The sequence below is a fragment of the Acomys russatus genome, chromosome 2, assembly GCF_903995435.1.
Source record: "Acomys russatus chromosome 2, mAcoRus1.1, whole genome shotgun sequence".
NCBI classification, from domain to species: domain Eukaryota; kingdom Metazoa; phylum Chordata; class Mammalia; order Rodentia; family Muridae; genus Acomys; species Acomys russatus.
This window is the reverse complement of record NC_067138.1, coordinates 81380567-81403325: the sequence shown is the minus strand read 5'-3', so window position 1 is coordinate 81403325 and position 22759 is coordinate 81380567. Positions and strand designations below refer to the sequence as shown.

At 37.2% G+C, this 22759-nt stretch overlaps 2 protein-coding genes across 2 annotated transcripts in view; both read right to left on the bottom strand.

Moving 5' to 3' along the window:
- Positions 1–22759, bottom strand: part of Kdm4c (lysine demethylase 4C) — a 184658-nt gene that overhangs the window by 5798 nt on the left and 156101 nt on the right. Inside the window, exons 19-21 of the mRNA XM_051163382.1 lie at positions 15734–15904; positions 10382–10501; positions 898–990 (exon numbers count right to left, since the gene is read on the bottom strand). Of these exons, the coding sequence (XP_051019339.1) occupies positions 898–990; positions 10382–10501; positions 15734–15904 (384 nt within the window). The remainder of the gene's footprint in view (positions 1–897; positions 991–10381; positions 10502–15733; positions 15905–22759) is intronic.
- LOC127204378 (stomatin-like protein 2, mitochondrial) lies at positions 4871–5564 on the bottom strand. The gene has a single exon (XM_051163345.1). It carries the CDS (start codon positions 5358–5360, stop codon positions 5001–5003), a length of 360 nt encoding a protein of 119 aa, XP_051019302.1. The 5' UTR covers positions 5361–5564; the 3' UTR covers positions 4871–5000.

Genomic DNA, 22759 nt, shown 5'->3' with positions numbered 1-22759 from the left:
ACAAAAGAGGAACTGAACATTCAATTTACCACTTAAAGAATCCTTGGTTTTAAAAAAATAACTACTCTATCAAAACTCTGTTACTGCAAGTGGGCATAATAAAAAGAGTGTATGAAAAAGTCAAATTTATTCAGAAAATTAACTTCTCTGTTTACAATTTATCATTTCAGAGATGCTATAGATAAGATTAAATGAGTAAAATAGATTTAATTTTAGGCTCTGCTGAATACTTTATATAGTACTATAGTATGAAACCTACAGTATTATAAATTACATTTAAAAACAATTTAAGTTTAGACCATTCATATTTATTATTTAGTGGCATGTACTGGACATGGAAAAATATATACATACATATGTGTACTTATGATAACTCTTCTAGTACTCCTGCTACTAACATTTTTTTAGGTTTTTTTTTTATGTTGTTATGAAAGTAAGGGTTTAGACATAAACACCAGTAAGTGCATGATGTAGAATTTCATCAATACCTGATAAGGTTACTATAGACCATTCTCTAATGCTGACTCTTTATAATCTACTGCTCAATACTTCCTTTTAATGCAACTTCTACTAACGAGAGTAAATACATTAATATATTTGTTTGCCCCCAGAGCTTTAATTTACTAACCATTATTTTGTGTCAATATTTTTTAACACAGAGTACTGCTATTTGATCTCACTGGAAGAAAACTAACCCATACAAACACCGATTTTCCTGTTTTTGTTCAAGTTGAGACTTGCATTCATAAAGTTACAACAAAGGAAAAGTTACTCTGGCTTTCTTCAGAATTAATAAAAAAAAAAAGCCCAAGGTTGTTTTCTTCTGGGCTTGGCAAAGAACAGAGAAGGAAGACTTCACTGGAGTGTCCCTAAGTAGCACTTTTCATTAGCACTTACAAAACGAGCCTTTACTCTCTTGGGTAACTCTTCATCTAAAGTGTATATGTCTTCTCTCTTCATTGCTATCTGTGATCCATCTTCAAATTCAACCTAAAGAAAATAAGACATTGTGTTATGTAGTAAAACCAAGTGAGTACTGACCATTTCTCAAGAGTTCGAATTAACTATGTGGGAGGGAAACTGTAACAGAGCAAGCACAGAACCAGGGAAGTTAGAGCATTTTCTTACCCAACCAGGAACAAAGCAGGATGAGAAACCAAACTGTTGAACAGGGCAGACTTGAAATATGAGCTATGAAATCTTTATCCCGTAAAACCAAGAAAAATGAGAGCTAATCTGATGATTTTTCTGAACAGTGGCAAATCCAGCATTAAGATGGGCTGGGCATGTTAATATCATAACCTCTTAAGAGAAATTACCACCTGAAAGAAAGAGAGACTACAAAAGTGAGAGAAAGTACTTAAGAACTGTATATTAGATGGGAATATCCACAATACCTTAAGAAATACAAAAATTAAGCAATAACACAAAAAAACTCAAATCAAATCACCCCCAAATCATCAGTACATGGGCTAGTGAAGTGAACAGACTATCCTAAGAAATAGAAATGATCAATATATACTTGAACATTTGTCAATATTCTGAATTATCAGGGAAATGGAAATTAAAACTGGTCTGAAATACTTAGACCAGTTAGAATGGCTATTATCAAGGAAAGTATGAACAACAAATGCTACTGAGGATGCAGGGAAAGGAAGACCCTTATACATTGCTGGCAGAAGTCTCAACTGCTATAAACACTGTGGAAATCAGTATAGAGTCTCCTTACAAAATTAAAAACAGAAGTACCGTATGATCTATGTATACCATTCTTGAGGCATCTCTGAAGGATTAAGTCAACATACCACAGAAATATTTGCACACCCATGTTTATTTCTACACTTGTTCAAAATAAAAATAGCAAGGAAATGGAACCACACCATATACCCACCAGCAGACAAAGAAAATGTGACAAACACATAAAAAGGAGTTTATTCATTCTAAATAAAATATTATGCCATTCCCAGGAGATGGATGAAACTGGAAATATTGGGCTAAGCAAAGATACCCAGACTCTGAAAGACAAATATTGCATATATTCTTTCATACGTAGTACCTAGGTTTAATTTTATGTGTGTATGTGTATGGTGATAAAATCTGAAAGAGAACCATGAAAGGTAAAGATGATATCTTAAAAAGAATGGGGGAGAAAGAACAATGGGATACATAGCAACATAAAATGAGCAAAGGGTTATTTGGGGAATAAAAGAGACAAGAAAATGGAAGACAGGGATGGGGGGGCCAAAGCCTAAGAATGGAGCGTATTGACATATTTTCATAACTGGCACAAAGAAATCCATTATTTTGCATGCTAACTTTAAAAAATAATTTAAAAGCAGAAAGTTAAGAGTTAATGCTCTATGAGATCATTGGGGTTTTTTTCCTTTCAGTCTAGAAAGAGTAATAAACAAGAATAAAAAGCATCATTTCTTTCTCAGAGTTAAGACACTCTCAGTAAATGGGCTAGTGAAGTGAACAGACTATCCTAAGAAGAAACATAAGTGATCAATATATACTTGAAAATTTGTCAATATTTTGAGTATTGGAAAAAAAAACAAAAACAAAACAAAAACCCAAACAAACCAACAAAACAAAGCAAATATTATTCAGTAGATTTCTTCATCTTAAGTTGTGGAAAATAACCATTAGCCTTGGCAATATCTGTAATGTTTCTGTGTGATTGGGGGTGTCCACGGGTACCCTTTAGGCAATGACTCAACAAGATGTAAGCAATTCCTAGCACTGGAGGTTTTGCTTGGAGGCTGATGTCTTTACTTGGAGATTTTAAGATGTTTAGTTTTAGTGGGAACAGTGTGTCCGACATTACAAGGTGACTCATATATGAGACACACACACACACACATTTCTACAGTAGTAGGTTTCAATATAGTTTTTAAAAAGGTTGCCTCTCCATATTTCCTCCTTTATCCTGCCCTCCATATTTACTTCTCTTATTCTATTTCCCCTCTTATCTCTTTAGAGTATATATTCTATTTCTCATTCCTTGAGAATTACTTCTTCCACCTGGAACTTTACTAGGTACCTAACCTCTGTGGTTATTGGAATAAAACACATATACCAATTAGTTAAAAAACAATATCCCCATATAAAACATGCTATTTTTATCTTTTGGGCTCTAGGTTACTCACCCCAAATCTGGAATAATTATTTCTACCTTCATCCATTTACCTACATTGGGAGGTGGGGGTTGACTCTGGATGTTATCTCTCTTATTGGTAGGTATGGCATATTGAAATTATCAATTATCACTGTGTTAAGAGTTCATATGTGATTTTTAACTATCTACTCTTTAAGAATTTGGGTACCCTTGGTTTGGTGTATAAATTTTAGAATTGTAAATTGTATACTCTTGGTAGATTTTTGGTAGACATCAGCCAAATATCCTCCTAGTAGACTTTTCCTTTGATGAATATGTAATTTCTTCCCTATCTCTTTAGTTTTTGTTTTAAAACTACTTTATATTCTTGACATCTTGACTATAGTAATCATGGGATCTCTCCAGTAACGACGTCTAGGAATTTGGAAAAGAATGGGCAGTTCTCTACCATTGGTAAATTTGTTGCCATAATTTAAAGAGTGCACTGCACATGCCTTTACATGTTTCAGTTCCTTCTTCTACCCTGGGGATTGTTAGTTTTGACTGGTGACCACATGTCAGGGTTCTTTTTCTTCTTTCTTTTATTTTACAAAGGACTGAAGGTCATATTGCCTCAATTTTGTCCTGTCCTTGATATTCCTTCTTTTGTTTGGTTTTGTCTATTGATCATGCACATAATATTTTGGTTGGCTCACTTCTTTGACTTGTTCTTTGAGCTTTTCTTCCCAATTGCTGACCTTTTCCCACTTTGTTAAGTTTGTTATCTAAATCCTGAGTTGGTTTTATTAAGTTCCTTATTGGTCACTGATCCTTTTTAAAAGTAGGGCCCTGAAATCCTTTTTAGCATTTCAGCTATAGCATTATCTATGGTTTTTGATATTGATGTATTGTAAATTTGTAAGATGTCATGGGGGCTTATATTGATGTTGTTGCATCTTATGTATTTGATGGGATATATGTGTCCTCTAGCTTTTATTTTCTCTTTGTTTGTTTCATGTAAGTCTTCATGGTGAGGTGTGTTTGTTTGGGCCTACGTTCCTCTCTCCTGTATGGGAGGAACCTAACTATAGATAACAGGGGGAAAAAGGGTTAGCCATCCCAAACAGAACAGAACAACTAGATACTTTACTTATGTGTGACGCAGAAGCACTAGAGTCATTTGTCACTGTGTGTTCCTCCCAATGCCCAGCTGATTTTACTTTTATCTTATAGCTCTCCTGTCTGAAAATACTTGCATCTGCAGGTCAGCTGGGTCAGGTTTACTGACCTCCTAAGTTCTCCAGTGATGCTCATTTAGGCAGTGGCAGTGACTATGCTAGTCATTCTAGGTATTGTTAGAGAATCAGAGTAACAGGATCCTGTGCAGCACATATTACTTTTCCAAATCAAATAGGCCTCTACTTCATAGCATGTAACCCTCACCAGTGTGTGAAAGCACAGCATCTATTAAGAGAAAAGATGTTTTCAACTCTTGAAATAGCAGCAAATATTTCTGGTTTTTTGTTGTTGTTGTTGTTGTTGTTTTTGTTTTTGTTTTTTAAAGATGTTAGGAGAGAAAAGTCCATGATTCAGGCCAAGCTGAAGCCTGGATAGTGGATTCAGGTATGTTCCAGCAACAATTTTTGTAAAAGAAATCACAATTGGTGGGATAAGTAGACATTCGATATACTGAAACTCTTTTTTTGGCCAGTGGTGAGTTTATTACATGATTACTAGGTTCAAATAAAAAATAAAAATAAATAGTAAAGGGAGGCTAGAGCCAGAATCTGAGAGTACTACTCCTTGTTCCCAGATTCCCTGGCCAAGACATCTTCACTAACTGAGCTTGACTCTACCTAGTTTTTCAAGACTTGCATCTGTAGCCTGGGCATCTCTGCTGTTTTCACTGAAGTTCTGGGCTCCTGGCACTGGGGCTGTGGTGAGAGCGCCACATATTACCCATGGCCTGGGCCCCTGTACTTGTGACATAGCTGGGGATGGAGGACAGTAGGAGCGTGTTGGAATCCTTGGCAAGTTTGGCGAATGCATTGACACACTGCTCAGCTACAATCAGCGAAGCCACAGCATCTTCATTATGTTGAGTCAGAGCCCCATCCAGGATTCGAATTGCTTCACCTTTAGCCTTGGCCAGAACTGTACTCTCCTCTCCTGCACCCTGATTTATTTGTTTAGTCTTTTCTGCTTTGGAGGCCAGACTCTGGGCCTGTTTCTTTCCTCTGCCACATTGATAGCTGACTCTCATGTCCCTTCAGACTCTAGCACTGTGGCCCGCTTCTGGCGCTCTGGCTCTACCTGTATCTACATAGACTCTTCCACTCTGGGTGGTGCATGGCAAGGTATCTTCTCACTTATACATTTGATAGCAAACAGTTAACTACCTGGGACTATTTCCTTTTGTTTTAAATCATTTAAAAAATTTAAGTGAAAAAAAACAGTTTCACTAAAACAACACCAGGTATCCTAATTTGTCTAACTCTCAGGTATCCAGAGGTAAAATTTTACGACAAGCATGGACAGCTGTCTCCTCTCATTAGGGCAGAGAAAAGAGTAATTTCCAATTCTTTTTACCAGATGTATGGTCTTATACACTAGAAAAAACTATGTTGTTCTCCTTAAAATAGTTACAATTGGTTCACTGACCAACCCCTTCCCATATTTGTGGACTGGGAGTCATAAAACCTATTTTGCAGGACTACTGTGAGGGGAAAAAAATACACATACAAACACACACAAACATACACACACAAATACATAAATGCTTATAGACATAAATGTACACACATACATATATACAAATAAACACATAAACATACTAGACATAGACACAAAAATTTACATACAGAGCCACATACATACATGCACCCACAAATATATACACACACAAACATACTCACAGACATAGACACACACACACACACACACACACACACACACACACACACACAGACTTAGCATAGTTTTTATTGTGTGCCTGATATTTGTCTCTATGCACTTTAATGAATATCTTGTTTACTCTACGGTGAAGCTGAAAGACAGAAAGCACAATATCAAAGGGCCACTTGGTTTACTGAGGAGTTTTATACTACTTGATAATTTTAATACCTGCTTTAACTTTCGTTTAGTCGGTCAGTCTGTCTATCTGTCTATCTACCTACCTGTACACACACAGACACACACACACATATGCCTGTAGTCTTATGTTGCTGGGCTATCACACTGACTACTAATCAACCTACATTTTAACATGTGACACTTTTATCAGCAATCAACTCTGTTACATAGTTTCACTATTGCTCTTATTAGATGCAACAATTTGTTTTTTAAAATGATGTATTAATGCTTTTCTCTAGGAATCTTCTGTATTATTCAGCCCACTTGTGGGGTTTACTTGTGAACAATCTGATAAAAAACATGCTGTTGTACTTTTGCCACCATACATAATCCTAAAATACATATGCAGAAAGACTGAAAATGACCAACAGTCTGCATAAGTCTTCCACTTGCTAACTTTTAGGCTTCTTTGCTTCTTTGCTTCTTTTGCTGTAGCCAAAACAATTGAGAGGTTTTATTTCACTTCCATCCTATTGTCCCTTACTGAAGGAAATCAGGGCCGAAACCGTAAGGCAGGGATTCAATCACGGACCATGGAGAGTCAGAGAATCACTGCTTACTATTTTCGTCAGACTGTTTGCTTGTACAAGTCAGGTCTATCTACAGAGGAGTGCCATACTCACAATTGGTTGGCCCCCACACATTAATTATTAAGAAAATGTGCCATAAGTTGCCTACAGACAATGTCTTCTGAAAATATTTTCTCAATTGAAGATCCTTTTCCAGATAACACTTGCTCTTGTTACCTTGACACAAAACTAGCTTGGATAGATACCAACTTTCATGGGATTTCTAGACCATGAAAAAAGTGTTCTCTCATGTTTTGTAAACTTCTTTGAACATCTTTTGCTTATACTGTGTTCTAGTTCATGGTACCATGGCTTGCAATGTACTCTTCCATTTAATGCCTTGCTCCTTCTCAGTGTGTTAACTTTCTTTACTAAGACTGGTGTCTAATTATTCTTAAGCTGCTTTGCACCTTATCAGGTCTGAGTCTTGTTTTTGTCTTTTGTTTTGCTTTTACTATATCATTTTCTAGAACACTGATTTGTGACATGGTGCCACTGAAATCTGTAGGTTATAATAAAAATGTTCAGTTTAAAAATTCTCCAAGAAGGAATCTCCATACCTGATCTCAAACTGTACTATAAAGCAATAGTAATTAAAACAGCATGGTACTGGCACAGCAACAGGCTGGTTGATCAGTGGAATCGAATCGAAGACCCAGATATGAATCCACACACATATGGTCACTTGATTTTTGACATAGAAGCCAAATCCATTCAATGGAAAAAGGATAGCATCTTCAACAAATGGTGCTGGTCTAACTGGATGTCTATGTGTAAAAAAAGGCCATTGGGCCCATATATGTCCCCTGCACAAAACTCAAATCCAAGTGGATTAAAGACCTCAACATAAAACCAGAGACACTAAGTCACTTAAAGGAAAAAGTGGGGAAGAGCCTGGAACACATTGGCACAGGAGACAACTTCCTGAACAGAACACCAACAGCCCAGGCCTTAATGTCAACAATTAATAAATGGGACCTCATGAGGCTGAGAAGCTTCTGTAAGGCAGGAGACACTGTCAAGAGAACAGAGCGACAGCCTACAGACTGGGAAAAGATCTTCACCAACCCTACATCTGACAAAGGTCTAATATACAAAATATATAAAGAACTCAAGAAATTAAACACCACCAAACCAAATAAACCAATTGAGAAATGGGGCTTAGAACTAAACAGAGAATTCTCAACAGAGCAATATCAAATGGCTGGGAAACACTTAAAGAAATGTTCAACCTCCTTAGTCATCAGAGAAATGCAAATCAAAACAACTCTGAGATTCCATCTTACACCCATCAGAATGGCTAAGATAAAAAATTCAAGTGACACCACATGCTGGCGAGGACGTGGGGAGAGAGGAACACTCCTTCATTGCTGGTAGGAATGCAAACTAGTACAGCCACTTTGGAAATCTGATGCTATCTCAGAAAACTGGGAATAGGGCTTCCTCAAGACCCAGCTATTCCACTCCTTGGAATATACCCAGAAGATGCTCCAGCACACAACAAGAAAATTTGCTCAACCCTGTTTATAGCAGCCTTATTCATAATAGCCAGAACATGGAAACAGCCTAAGTGTCCATCAGTAGAAGAATGGATGAAGAAACTGTGGCACATATACACTATGGAATACTACTCAGCTATTAAAAACAAGGAATTCCCGAAATTTGTGGATTAATGGATTGAGCTAGAAATGATCATAATGAGTGAGTTAACCCAGAAGCAGAAAGACTCAAATGGTATATACTCACTTATATCTGCATACTAGCCCAAGGGGCATGTCCCAAGAAAGCCTTCACTTACCAGGAAACTGGGACAGAGAGGAGGACATTCTATTGGGACTCTAGATGAAAGAAGCTTGGGAGAATAGCAAAGTAGAAGGATCCAGAGGGTCCTGGAAACCTACAAGTAGAACATTATGATAGGCAGATTTGGGCCCAGGGGTCCCGCTCAAACTAAGGCACCAGCCAAGGACAATACAGGTGGTAAACTTTAAGCCCCTACCCAGATCTAGCCAATGGTCAGAACACTCGCCACAGTTGAGTGGAGAGTGGGATATGACTTTCTCACGTACTCTGGTGCCTCACATTTGACCATGTCCCCTGGAGGGGGAGACCTGGTGGCACTCAGAGGAAGGACAGCAGGTTACCAAGAAGAGATTTGATACCCTATGAGCATATACTGGGGGAAGTAATCCCCCTCAGGAACAGTCATAGGAGAAGGGAACAAGGGGAAAATGGGAGGGAGGGAAGAATGGGAGGATACAAGGGATGGGATAACCATTGAGATGTAACAAGATTAAAGTAATAAAAAAAAAAAGTTAAAAAAAAAGAAAAGAAAAAAAGAAAAATAAATAAAATTAAAATAAATGAATAAATAAATAAATAAAATTCTCCAAGAAATACAAATGCATATGTAGTAGTACCCATGTTTCTCTTTTGTGAGTTTAACTCATCTTTACTTCTGGTAAAAATAGCATAATTCCAGTTAAACTATATATTCCTCAATAATATATCATATAGAGTTCCCTTGTGAGAAGACTATACACTTGGTAATTTTATTGCTTCCTAAGCCAATATTTCTTTAAACTTGAGTAGATGACAACTGTAAGCTCCTTAGAACCATCTGTGCCTGTGCTGCAATGGTTTGCACATTTCTGAGATGCCTAAGTTATGCTTCTCTACCCCCCCCCCAATCAAGTCAGGGACTGCTGATTGGACAACCATCATGGAGCTACTAGAGAGGTAATATGTAATACTATATGAACTTGGCAAATGAATGTTATATCTCATTCATGCATTCATCCAATCCTGAAGTACTGGTGATCAAATCCAGGGTATTGCACATGCTGCCGAGATATAATGCCCTAAGTTCCATGCTCTGAGTAAACGTCAAATGAACAACGTTTATAATAATAACAGGAAAACATTCTTCTACCGAGGGACACTTGGGCTGTTTCCATGATCTGCCTATTATGAATAAGGCTGCTATGAACATGGTTGAGCAAATCTTGTGTGCTGGAGCATCTTCTGGGTATATTCCATTCTCCACAGTTGAGTGGAGAGTGGGGTCTGACTTTCACACGTACTCTGGTGCCTCATATTTGACCACGTCCCCTGGATGGGGAGACCTGGTGGCACTCAGAGGAAGGATAGCACGCTACCAAGAAGAGACTTGATACCCTATGACCATATAGAGGTGGGGAGGAGGTCCCCCTCAGTCACAGTCATAGGGGAGGGGAGTAAGAGGAAAATGGGAGGAAAGGAGGGATGGGAGGATACAAGGGATAGGATAACCATTGAGATGTAATATGAATAATTTAATAAAAAAAGATTATAAATAACAGGAAACAGCCTACTATCTACAAGTAAACTACTATATGGTTATGGTAGTATTTAACTAATCATTTACCAATTGTTAGGGTTTCTAAGTTGAAACCCAGGCTGTTAGATGTTTAAGTTTTGACTCTTTCACAGAATAAAAGGCACTCCAAATTCATGAGGCTTTTGATCCACAGCACACTCATGTTTTCTTTCTCTGGTATCTCCTGTCCATCTCACCAAGCATTACAAAGAGAGCAGCACCCACCTGATACATGTAGGCGACATTTGATCCAAGATACTTTGCCCCATAAAGTTTACCATCAGGCCACTTGACTTGGATGACTTCTCCCTCAGCAGGAGGACCTAGCTGCACACAGTTTCGACTCTGTGGAATTAATGGAAAGGTGTTTTAAAGAAAGTGCCTACGCAAATGCTTTTGGAACTTAGCAAATTAAGAACTCTTGGCAATTAAAAGGAGGAATTGCCTCTGTGTTTTATAGATTATTATCTTGGTTGGGTGTTCAGGGAAGAGATGAGACAAAGGAGCACTTAACGATTTAGCCTATAGCAGAAAGTTGTAAAAGAGCCCCATAAGACAAGCAAGAAAACAACAACAAAACCCCCAAAAAACACCAGCACTTTACATTTGTTACTTGACAAAGAATTGTCTAGGCAGAAGCTCAAATAATACATACAAAGTATTTTAGATGAGGAAGAGAGAGCTAGTGATTGATTCATAACATTTAATGTTTCCATAGTGTTTTGTGATTAACCAAGTGCTTCAGCATAGTTACAATTTGATCTTTATAATTACTCTTTAAAGTAGACATATTTTTACATAATATTTTATGTATTCATTGAGAATTTTACACAATGTATTTTTTTAATGACATTCACTCTTCCCCCAAACCTTTCTGGATCCATCTTCCCCTTATTCATCCAATATAGAAATCTCTCCCTTTTATACCCATGAAGCCAAAATTATGTTGTCTAATTTGCGTTGGGTGAGAACGTTGCCCTGTAGTATGGATATCTATCAGGAGTCATACCATTTGAAGAAAACTATCTCTTCCTGTGTTCAAAATGTGTGTGTGTGTGTGTGTGTGTGTGTGTGTGTGTGTGTGTGTGTGTTTACGTGCACTATTCCCAATATAGGGTATTAACTTCAAGTTCTAAAAAGTAATCAAGTAATAGCCTGTATTATTTTGGAAATCTCTTCAACTCCTCTAAACAAAAGTGGATGGCAGGTTTCCCATGCCTGAAGTTTGGGTTTTTGGTAGCTAGTCTACTGGTCAATGGCGGTGGGGTGGGGCATAATCACCCTAAGTGGCATAACTTTATCCATCCATCTATGTAGCTATCTATCACATGTATTATGTACATATATATATAAACATATATAATTTATATATGTTAAGTAAACATAGAATAGAAATTTTGGATTTATAAAAATGTGTAACTTGTTAAACCAGACATTATTGGAAAATGAAGAGACTAGGAAAAAACTGGAGAAAATATTTGTAAATTATATATTGTATAAAGGATTCCTATATAAACACACACACAAACCCTTAAATTTTTTATCACTTTCAATAAGCTTTTGAACAAATGAGCAATGTAATTGGTTAGTAAGCACTTGAAAAAAAGAAAGCTCAAATCATTAGTCAGTCGGTAAATTATAGATTAAGGTCACATTGAGATATCTCTACACATCAGCTAGAATGGTTTCTATGGACAGAACTAAGTAAGAATATTGGGGGTGGGGTGGTGTTGTGAATGTTCAGAAGCTATGAGCCTCAAATGCTGCTTCCAGGAATAAGTTCATCAAACAAATCACCTTGACATAATTATCCAAATTGAAGATACATTTCCTTTAGCAAGGAGGTATATATCTTAAACAAGGCATCTGATAGAATGCCTCCCAGAACAAGCAGTTAAATAATCTATATATGTTAAGTACATATTAAATAATCTCCTACATGGGCCATAATGGCACCAACACACTTTTTTTTTTTTCATAAGACTACTACTGTAAAATAGTTTTCTTCTTCCATGGGTTCTAGGATCAAACTTAGGCTTATTTCCATAGCTTTTCTTTCTAGAAGGATTTTTATTTATTTTTAATTGTTTATGTGCATGAGTGTTACCTGCATATAGTAAGCACACCACATGCTTAAAGACCAAAAAAGATCAGAAGAGGGTGTCCCATAGAATCCACTGGAACTAGAGGTACAGTTGTCTGCTACTCCATGGATACTAGAAACAAGCCAGTTCTCTGCAAGAATAGTAACTTTTCCCAACAATCCCTGTTTCACTGAAGGGATCTTGTAACATTTCTAGGCCAATTTTTTCTTTGTGTTAGATGGTGCATATTATGTGCCTATCCAAGAAGATCCAGTGAATGCTAGACCCATGTATGCCTTGAAATAAAATCCAAGTGAAGAAAGAGGTAAGCAAGCACCACTCTAAAGCCAATGTAGAGCATCAGGAGGATCCCAGGTTCTGGCACATGCTAAAGATAGTCATTGATCTTGTGCTTATAAGTTTCTTTTAGATAAGCAAGTTTTGTTTTCATAAAAGTAATTAAAGGCTGGGGCTGGAGATATGGTTCAGTGGTTAATGGTACTGACTGCTCTTCCAAAGGACCCAGTTCAAATTCCAGCACCCACATGGCAGCTCACAACTGTGTGTAACTCAAGATCTGACACTCTAATATAGACATATTTGCAGGCAAAACACCAATGCACATAAAATAAAGGTAAAAAAATATTTTAAAAATAATGAAAGGCAAGAAATTCATCAGGAGTGTGTTTAATACACTGACAGATGTACGCATGTAGCAATATATGAATTATTTCCTTCAACAGCTACATAGTGCATTCTGAGGCTAAATGGACTGACACACATACTCTACCGGTGGACTGTTCAGAGAGAATTTTCTGGATATTTTTCTACCACAGAATTAAGTACCTGGGTAAGGAAAATTTTCCTACTGTTCTATAGACTCTCTAGTGACAAAATTCCAATACCTTTGTGACTTCCAAATTTATTTACAAATATGAAATAGGTTAACTTGCATTAAAGAGTTCTCATCTAGTGGATTTATGAAATGAATGTAAATACTGATTCTTTAAATAGGGAACTATAACTATCTTTACTCAATTATCAGGTTTCAAAATGGATTGTATTTATGACACACATAAATAAGTTATGATCATTAAATTTGTTGTCTTACATTTGATTTTTCATATTTAAAAACCTTAATTTGTAATGTATCTTGCCAAGATTCTAGAAGCGAAGAAACTTCAAGACTTGCAGTCAGCAGGCTAGAGATACAGCAAAGCTGATAAATTGTGGAATCTAACTGCAGGCGAATACCCATGTCTAAAGGAGAACATAGAGCAGACAGGAAGGATTCTCCCATACTTGGGAGAAGCTCATTTGTTCTGTGTTGGTTTCTCTAGAGGACTGAATGAAGGCCAAGCATGGAACAGAGGACAATCTTTTGTTTAATGAGTTTAAATGTTAATTCATCTAGGGGGAAAAAAGGTTTGACCAAAAAGCCTGTGCTCAGTCAAAGAGACATAAAACTAATCATAATAACATTGAACTATGGTGTTAAATTTGTGGATTTCACTCTCTTCTTTCTATGAGAGCTGTCCTGAGAGTGTGCCTTCTTTTTCTGTTAAGCAGTTTTATGCTAGCTTACTGTGGTGATCTCTAAGAGCAGTGCAGTCACAAAGTTCCAGATAGACTCTAATAATCTAATATTCTTCTTTACAAGAAATCGCCATATTTTCAATATATTTAAATTCATTTGATTTAAAATCTTTTAAGCAATGACTTTGGTTTCCATTCATGCTATTCTTTAAAGAAAAAGAGCGTGAATTACATTGCATTTGTTTATTTTGTGTACATGTATACATATATATGTGCATGAGTGTATTGGAGTGTAGGAGTGAGTGCATGGCAGTGTGAATGTGGAAGTCAGACGACAACATGTAGAAGCTGTTTTCTTCTATCACATCGGTTCAGGAGACTGAACTTAGTTCATCAGGCTTGACAGCAAGCACCTTTACCAGCTGAGAAATATTCCTGGCCCAATTGAAAATACAGAGGTGTAAGTATAACAAAGATGACTAAATCAATGTCTCTTCATCTCCAGAACCATATTTGGACATATTCATGAGCAACCTCATAAGGTTATATTTAATTTATAATCACACAAAATGTGTAGTTGTAGTAGTAGTAGTAGTAATTAGTATAAAGTAAAGAAGCTTCTTTCAAAATACATACTGAAGCAGCATGTGCACAAAGAACCAGGAGCATGGCACACATTGCATAGGGAGTGTTATGACTTGGGCCCCAAACTGAAATGCACCAGGAGAAGGAATTAAAAGGAGCAATGCCAGACTGGCTAGCCTCCTCTCTAGGAACTGCTTCTGTGTAAAGCCCCCTTTCTGTGATTCCTAAAACACAGCCACAGCCACTAAACTAGACATATTCACCAGCTCCTCTGAATGAGCCTGAGAGTTAGAGTGAGGGCCTGAATTTAGGCCACAGTTGATTAAATGCCATGCGGTCCTCTCCTGTGTGTTTTTTGGTACCCTAATATAAAATAAACAATAAATTAATCATATTACCAAATCAGATTAAAAAATGGAACATGATGGCTCACATGAATAATCCCAGCATTTGTGAGGCTGAAGGAAGAAGATAATTCCCTGTTATGTAACAGCCTAAGCTGCATAGTAAGATCTAGGCTAGCCTGGGCTGTGTAGCAAGACCCTATCTCCCAACCTCACCATCAAAGTCAGGTGATTAGGCTCAGGAAGGCTGCTATCTGGTTAATAGGATTGACATTCTCTATGTAAACTCCACACAAAAGAGCAACCTTGTCCCGTGCCATGTGAGAGCTCAGAAAGAAGGTATTCATCACATCAAACAGCAGAATTTACTCCTAGACGACCCTGCCTTCTTATAACTCAAACAAGTAAATCCCTGTTCTTTAAAAATTACCTAGTCTAGTGCCGGGTATGATGGAACATGCCTTTAATCCCATCACTCTGGAGGCAAATGCAGGTGGATCTCTTTGAATTCAAGGCCGGCCTTGTCTACAAAATGAGTCCAGGATAGCCAAGACTACACAGAGAAATCCTGTCTCGAAAAAAACAAACCAAACCAAAAAAATTACCTAATCTTGCCAGCCGGTGGTGGCACATGCCTTTAATCCCAAGGCTTGGGAGGCAGAGGCAGGAGGATCTCTGAGTTTGAAGCCAGCCTGGTCTGGAGAGTGAATTATAGGACAGCCAGGGCTACATAGAGAAACTCTGTCTTAAAAAAGAAAAGGAAAACAAACAACCAAGCCAAATCAAACAAAATCCTAGTCTTGGATACTTTCCTATAGTAGCACAAAAAAAAAAAAAAAAAAAAAAAAAAAAAAAAAGCAGCAAAGATGTTCCTGGCTACATAAAATTTCTCAAAAGAATTTGAAAAAAGAAAAAAGTTTGCTCATCTGTATAATCTGTATACTACTAAGGAAAATTAAAGTCAAAATTATCAATGGTAATGGACAAACATTTCTGAGGGACCACACACTTAAGGAAAACCTACTTACCACAATATCCTCAGGAAATGTGTCTCTGCTGAAGGAGCCATCATCAAACATGACCTCATAGAAAGTTTGAGATGTCACATCTATAACTCTGCAACTGTAGTACCGAGTGTTCCGATGCTTTGTGATGACCGTCTGACCCACAGAGATGGCTTTCTCACAAGTTTTGGACTTCTGTGAGAAAGGGAAGAAAAAAGGGAAGAGACAGAATAAAAATAAGGACAGAAAATAAAACGTATTTATTTGGGAAACAATAACTGACCTCGTCAAGAGTTAAGCATTTTAAATTTAGTATGAGAGAATAATTTCAATTTTAAAAAATACAGTAAGTACAAAAATAAAACACATATCCTTTGACAGTTGTCAAGATTAGTTGCTTACTAATATCTAATAACTAGTATTCTATGATTTGCTTATTGGTGTGAAGAGATAAAGACTATGCTTCATGTGTGCATAATCCTACGTCTGTGGCTTATCTTCAGCAAGCTCTGTACCACTCAGCCCTACACTTCAATCCTCTATGGTTGCTTAAGCTATTTATATAAGTGTGTGTGTGTGTATATATAAATCATGGTGCATATCATCAGACTTTGGTGCTTATTTTCTCAGCACACTGACATGACATTTGAATCTGCTATCTGAATTCAATGTTGTTTACTGACCTAATAATGACTTTGGTTGTTTCCTATCATCTCCTTTGAAACTGAAGAAAGACTCATTCTCCTCTTCAATTCTCTTTATCTGCTACATAAACATAGGCTCATTTAATCTCATTTCTAGAGGCCTTCTTTGTTTTTTGTTTGTTTATTTGTTTAGTTTTTTAATGGTAGTGATACATTAGAAAGACAAAACTCCTGCTTTTTTATAGATGTCTGTGAGATATTTCCTCATGATTAAACAAACAGTCTTGTACAGAATTCTATATTCTTTCTCTGGATATTTCATCTGAGGAAACATGAATTTGCATGTGTCTTAATGTGACTTTGAATTCTAAGTAAAAGTGCGACCCCATTTTTCTAGCTACTCACCGTTTTTCTCTCTTGCTAATATGCAACCTATGTGGTCATCGACTTTATACTAGGCAAACATCACAGCCCTCATCAACTCTTTGTTTAGATATACCATCCAACAATGATGGGCTGAAGAGATGGTCAGCACTTAGCAGGCTTCTCTAAGGCTTCGCTTCTAGAGGTCCTGAGTTCAATTCTCAGCAGCCACTTGGTGGCTCACTTATTTTTTATGTGGATGGTGGCACATGCTGATCATCCTGTTCATTTGATCAAGTTGAGTCCAGGTGGAAGATTAAAGTGTCATGTCAATGTTCATCTTCTTGAGAGATTACTGAATAAAGTTATGATTATATATATATATCATTCTAAGAAAATTAACTAGATCTCACTTGGCATTTGGTTGGAGCATCTCCCATGTCTTCCTGCATCTACCTTACATGCACAATATCAGCATGAGCTGATTAATTCCTTATCCCTCATTGTATATAAGTCCTACTGTATTTTATTTGTTATTCAAATTACCCCACATTTGCCCAACATATCTTTGTATGTATGTGTGTGTATATGCATGCATGCATGGATGGATGGATGTATTAGAAGTTATATATGTCTGTCTGTATGTATGTATGTATATATTAGATGTTCTGTGCTAATAACCTGAGAAGTTTTACATCTTCTCTGCAATTAGCTATTATGGTAGATTCATTTCAGAGGGCAATGTTTCTTAAGGACTTCTGGAAGAAGAAAGGGCTGCAGGCACTTTTCACAAGGATTATGCAAGTCAGAACATGAATAATATTATGTAAGATGCTATATAAATACTATTTATCCTTTTTTATCATTCTTCTCTATGTTGATGTACTGTCAATAGAGGATCAAAGCATTAATTATGCTATAAAGATACGCTGACCGGTAAGACACCATAACAGAACACACACTAAATTTTCTTGTCTGTCAAGAGAAATGGCTATGGGAACAGTAAAAGAAAAAAAAAAAAATCAATTGAAAATTACTGCTCCCCCCCCATTACCATAATTTAGTACATTAGTACATTGTATGAAGTGTGTCTCTGTATATTTGATTGTTGCTTGCCAAACCACCAGAGAGCTAAAGAGATAGCCTACTAGCTGGATCTTGGAATTATTATTTCTATGCACCATTAAGGTGTTATATTTTGTAAACACTCATCCTTCCTCATTTGCCTATTGGATGTAATAAAGAGTTGATGGCCAAAGCCTGGGGAGGACGTGGCGAGAAGAAACTTCCAGAAAAGAGAGGATCTCTGGGATAAGAAAGCAAAGGCAGGAGATTCACCAGTGGGACACAGAGGTGAACAGATGGACATAAACAGGAGCAGAAACGTAGAGCTGGCCACATGGTGGGAAGTAGTGCCAGGACTAGTCAGGTTAAGCTAGACAGCTGGTTGGGAGTGTGCCCAGCTAAAACATCTAAGCTTTAAAATATTAAAAAGCTTTTGTGTCAATATTTATACCAGTGGTGAGTCCAAATGTCCCGCTATACATTTTTAATCAAATAAACTAATTTTACACCGCCAGTCTTCCAGGTGTTAACTTGAACAGCATAAGAAACAATCCAGTGAAGAAAACCAGAGTGGAAGAGAATCTTTACTAGGTATACATCTAAAAGGATTAATACCCAAAATAAAGAACTTGAAAAACCAATGAGAAAAGTGCACAAATGACTCAATTTTTAAAATGTGCTATAGCCAGGCCAGGTGATGCACATCTGTAATCCCAGCACTTGTGGAGGTGGAGGCAGGTGAGTCTCTGTGAGTTCAAGGCCAGCCTTGGCAACAAAGCAAGTACAAGACATCCAAGATTACACAGAGAAACCCTGCTCAAAAAAAAAAAAAAAAAAAAAACCAAAAAAGAAAGAAAGAAAAAGAAAACAAAAACAAAACAAAAAACAAACACTCACACAAGCAAAAAACAAAAACAAAAAAACCACATGCACACACAAGTGTTATCGACCTAAACAGAGTTCTCAATACAAGAAATAAAAATGGCTAAAAACTATCTTAAAAAGTGTTCAACATTCATAGCAATTCGAGACACTCAAAACAACTTGTTGTTTTCATTAACAATTGCAACCAATACTAAAAAGAATGTGGGGAAAGGGACACTCTCATTCACCATTAGTGGAAATGCACATTGGTACAACCACTCTGGAAATCAGTGTGAAGGATTTTTAAAAGGTAAAAACAAAATCTACCATAATGACTCAGCAATAATACTCCTTGGATCAAAGGACTTGATGCCCTATACCACAGATACTTGATTAGCAATGTTTACTGATGATCTAGATACAATAGTTAGACAATGGAAACAACCCACATGACCTTCAACTGATAAACAGGAAATATACACGATGAAGTAAAAATGAAATCATGAAATATTCAGATAAATGGATGGACCTAAAATATTGAATATGGTAACCCACACCCAGTAATACAAACACCACACTTTCTCTTTCATTGATTTCTACCTCCATCCAAATACTCAGATGGTAGTATATAACCTGGAGTAACTACAGAAATCAGCAAAGTAAAAGCAGAATCATGGTAGTGAGGGGACTTGAGAGTAAAACTGCAGAACCCAGCTCAAACATAGGGGAAAAAAGGAGGGATCTGGTGAGTAGTGCAGAGGGAGGAGAGACAAATTAACACTAAGGACATTTTTCTTTTTTTAATTTTAAGGACTCTTATTGTTTTCTATTTACCTAAAATTACACAACACACATAATATAAATATATGTCATCTTAAATGAAGTTATCCACTGGGCTGACAATGTTCCCCTATAAGAGTCGTCTAACAACTGCCCCCCCAGTATCAGGCATGAGACACTTCCTTTGGTGTTGGCCAACAAGACAACACGTCTGGATAATACAAGTGACTCCCTAAGCAATATAGCGTTATTGCTGCTGCCCTTGCTTACGTCTCAAAGCTGAAGACCCCACACACTTTGGACACAGGTCTTGGAAAACTGGAGCTAGATCTGACCTAAAAGCTTGCTTTCTGAGGTTTTATAGTATCAGAAAGAGCTATGCCATCTTCCAGAGAAAGAAGACCTCCCTAGCTGTGATGGCTATGTACCATCACTATGACCACCATGGCAAGATATCCCTAAAGATACAAGAGTGGCACTCATATATTTGTAGAAACAATAACAAGAAACAACAACAAAAAATAGTTCTCTTAACTGAACTTAAGAACTGCTCAACAAGAAGGAAATCATGCCTGTTAATAAAAACCTAGCCAACCACCTGGGACCAGTGAGGTCCTGAATTATAGAGGAAAAGCTACTCCCCTCACTTCACTAAACCACTATAATTCCTAATTGCATCTAAAATGTATACTCACAGGCTAAGTGTAGATCTTAATCTTCATCAAATAAGATTCTCTTAGGAATAGATGGAGACCGCTACAACTAGTCAAAATGCAGATATCAACTGATCATGAAGTGCCGAACACCAATTAGTATACTTGCAATAACTCCTGTACCTCAGGAAATTTAGGGAAAAGGGGAGTGGAAAACTGCAATAATCCGAGGACCGGGATATCTGCTATGAGGTTGTGTCTCCGAGCTATGACAGAGAAGCTATGCCCATTATACTGTGACTATGTGGCTGCCTGAATACGGCCTGAAAGAAGTGCAACATCAACAGACATGCTAATGTGAAAGAGCAGAAGAGGTCTCAGGTACCCGCAGAAGAGGTCTCAGGTACCCACCCATTCTAAAGAATTAAAGGTCAATAATAATCTCTGAGAGGGGAGAATAAACCTCTCCCATTTGAGAACTTGATTAAGTTCCTTTTCTCCTATTTATGAGAGCTCTTTAAAAGTGTAAAATACCTTTTCTTCATTAATGGGCATTATAATCTCATTTGTTTTCTTCTTCACCTTCTTAATATGCAGAGCTCATCAACTGATTTTCAAAATTGGAACCATCTTTGCACCCCTTGAATGAAGGTTACATTACCATGTAATGGGGGGAAGGGGATAGGGGAGGAGGAAGGGAGGGTGGGACAGGGAGAAGAGGATGGTGTGGGCCACAATTGAGACGTAAAGTGAATTAAATAATTAAGAAAGGAAATCCAATAATATACAAAAAGGCATGATATTTTTTGACTAAAATTTTTTAAAAATTAAAGAATCATTAAAGTTTTATTATTTGGGTATATTTAACTTCTTATTAGTAATTGCAAACCTTGGAACTACTGGACAATTTTAGGAGATTCTGTAAAAGGGCATTGCATAATTAGGATCATATGTGAATGCTTACTTTGCTTATCTATGACAACAAATATGAACTTTATAACTAACTATTTTTCTAATCAGCTTTTTGGGTTTTTTTGTTTTTGTCCTATTTAGTGGCCTAAGAAAATTTTATGTGGCCTAAGAGAATTCTGCTTTGCTTCATGTATCCTAGAGTAGACAAAAGGTTGCACACCTCTGTTCTTGAATATGTGAGAGGAAATAGAAATAGAAGGTCTGGTGATTTGAGTAAGAATGGCCCCCAAAGACTCATGTTGAATGCTTGGCCTCAGTTAGTGAAAATGTTTGGCAAGGATTAGGAGGTGTGAGGGCTGGGTGTGCTGGCACACGCCTTTAATCCCAGCACTTGGGAGGCAGAGACAGGCGGATCGCTGTGAGTTCAAGGCCAGCCTAGTCTACATAGTGAGTCCAGGACAGCCAAGGCTACACAGAGAGACCCTGTCTCAAAAAAACAAGACAAACAAACAAACAAACAAACAAAAACAACAACAAGGATTAGGAGGTGTGGCTTGTTGAAGAAAAGTATGGGCTATGACATTTCAAAAGCCCATGCCATGCCCATCTCTGTCTCTGTTTCTCTCCCCCTCTCTTTTAGCTGCTGTTGCTACCTGCTGACTGAGGATCAGTTGTAAGCTCTCAGCTGTTGCTCAGCACTAGGACTGGTTGCCGGCTGTCATACTTTCGCCATGATGTCCACAGGTTAACCCTCTGAAACATTAATTTAAGTAAGCCCCAAATTAACCGCTTTATTTTATATATTACTTTGGTTATAGAGTCTCTTCACAGGAATAAAACAACAACTAAGACAGAAGTTAGTACCAGTGACTGGGGTACTTCTGTGACAGGCCTGACTGTGCTGTTTGTTGGAAAATGTATCCCTCTGAAACTGTAAGCAAACATCCAATTAAAAGCTTTATTTTATAAATTCCCTTGGCCATGGTGTCTCTTCATAGAAATAAAACAATAACTAAGAGATACACCAAACATAGTAATGTTGAATAAGCTTCGATAGCTCAAATAATTTATGATACTACATGGAAAGAACTTCTCTTAAGATTATTCTTTTCAGTATATAAAGCAAATATTGGGGAAAACTGAAAAGTAAAAGAAGCAAAAACCTGTAAGTAAAAATGTTGATCGCACTGATGTAGTAGGAGGCTTATATTTTATTTTACCTAAATTTTTGTACAGGTTTTGATATAGAAAACAACCAGTTTTCTATAACCAGTTCAGGAACCAGGCCTAATTTTATGATTTTTGTGACTTTGACTTAGCCCAATACTCTCAGAGAGTCAAGGCATAGTTGAAACATAGACAAGTTATATTTTCTGCTTTAAGAACATCCTCTTATCATTCATCATCATCATCATCATCATCACCACCACCAAAAAGATGGATGAAGTGGAACACTGCTGTATTTGACAAGAAAAAACCATGGGCTTTGGGAGAGGCAATGTTTTAAAATTTTAAGTAAAAAATTATTCAGATTATATGCCAACTGTTATCCCCTCACTTATATCTTCCTGCCACCCCATCTCCCTCCCCTACACCACTGACAGAAGGGGACCTCCTCCCACACCATATGCTCACAGCCTATCAGGTCTCATCTGGATAGTCGGCTATGAGGAGAAGTTGCCACCAGACTCAATAGTTACTTTCCTACTGTTCTGAATGCACCACATACAAGGCAAGTTATAAAAGGAAGCATTTAATTTGGGGGCTCA

What these genes read in the sequence shown, in the direction of transcription:
- LOC127204378 (XM_051163345.1), bottom strand. Translation starts at nt 5,360, where the DNA reads ATGAGAGTCAGCTATCAATGTGGCAGAGGAAAGAAACAGGCCCAGAGT.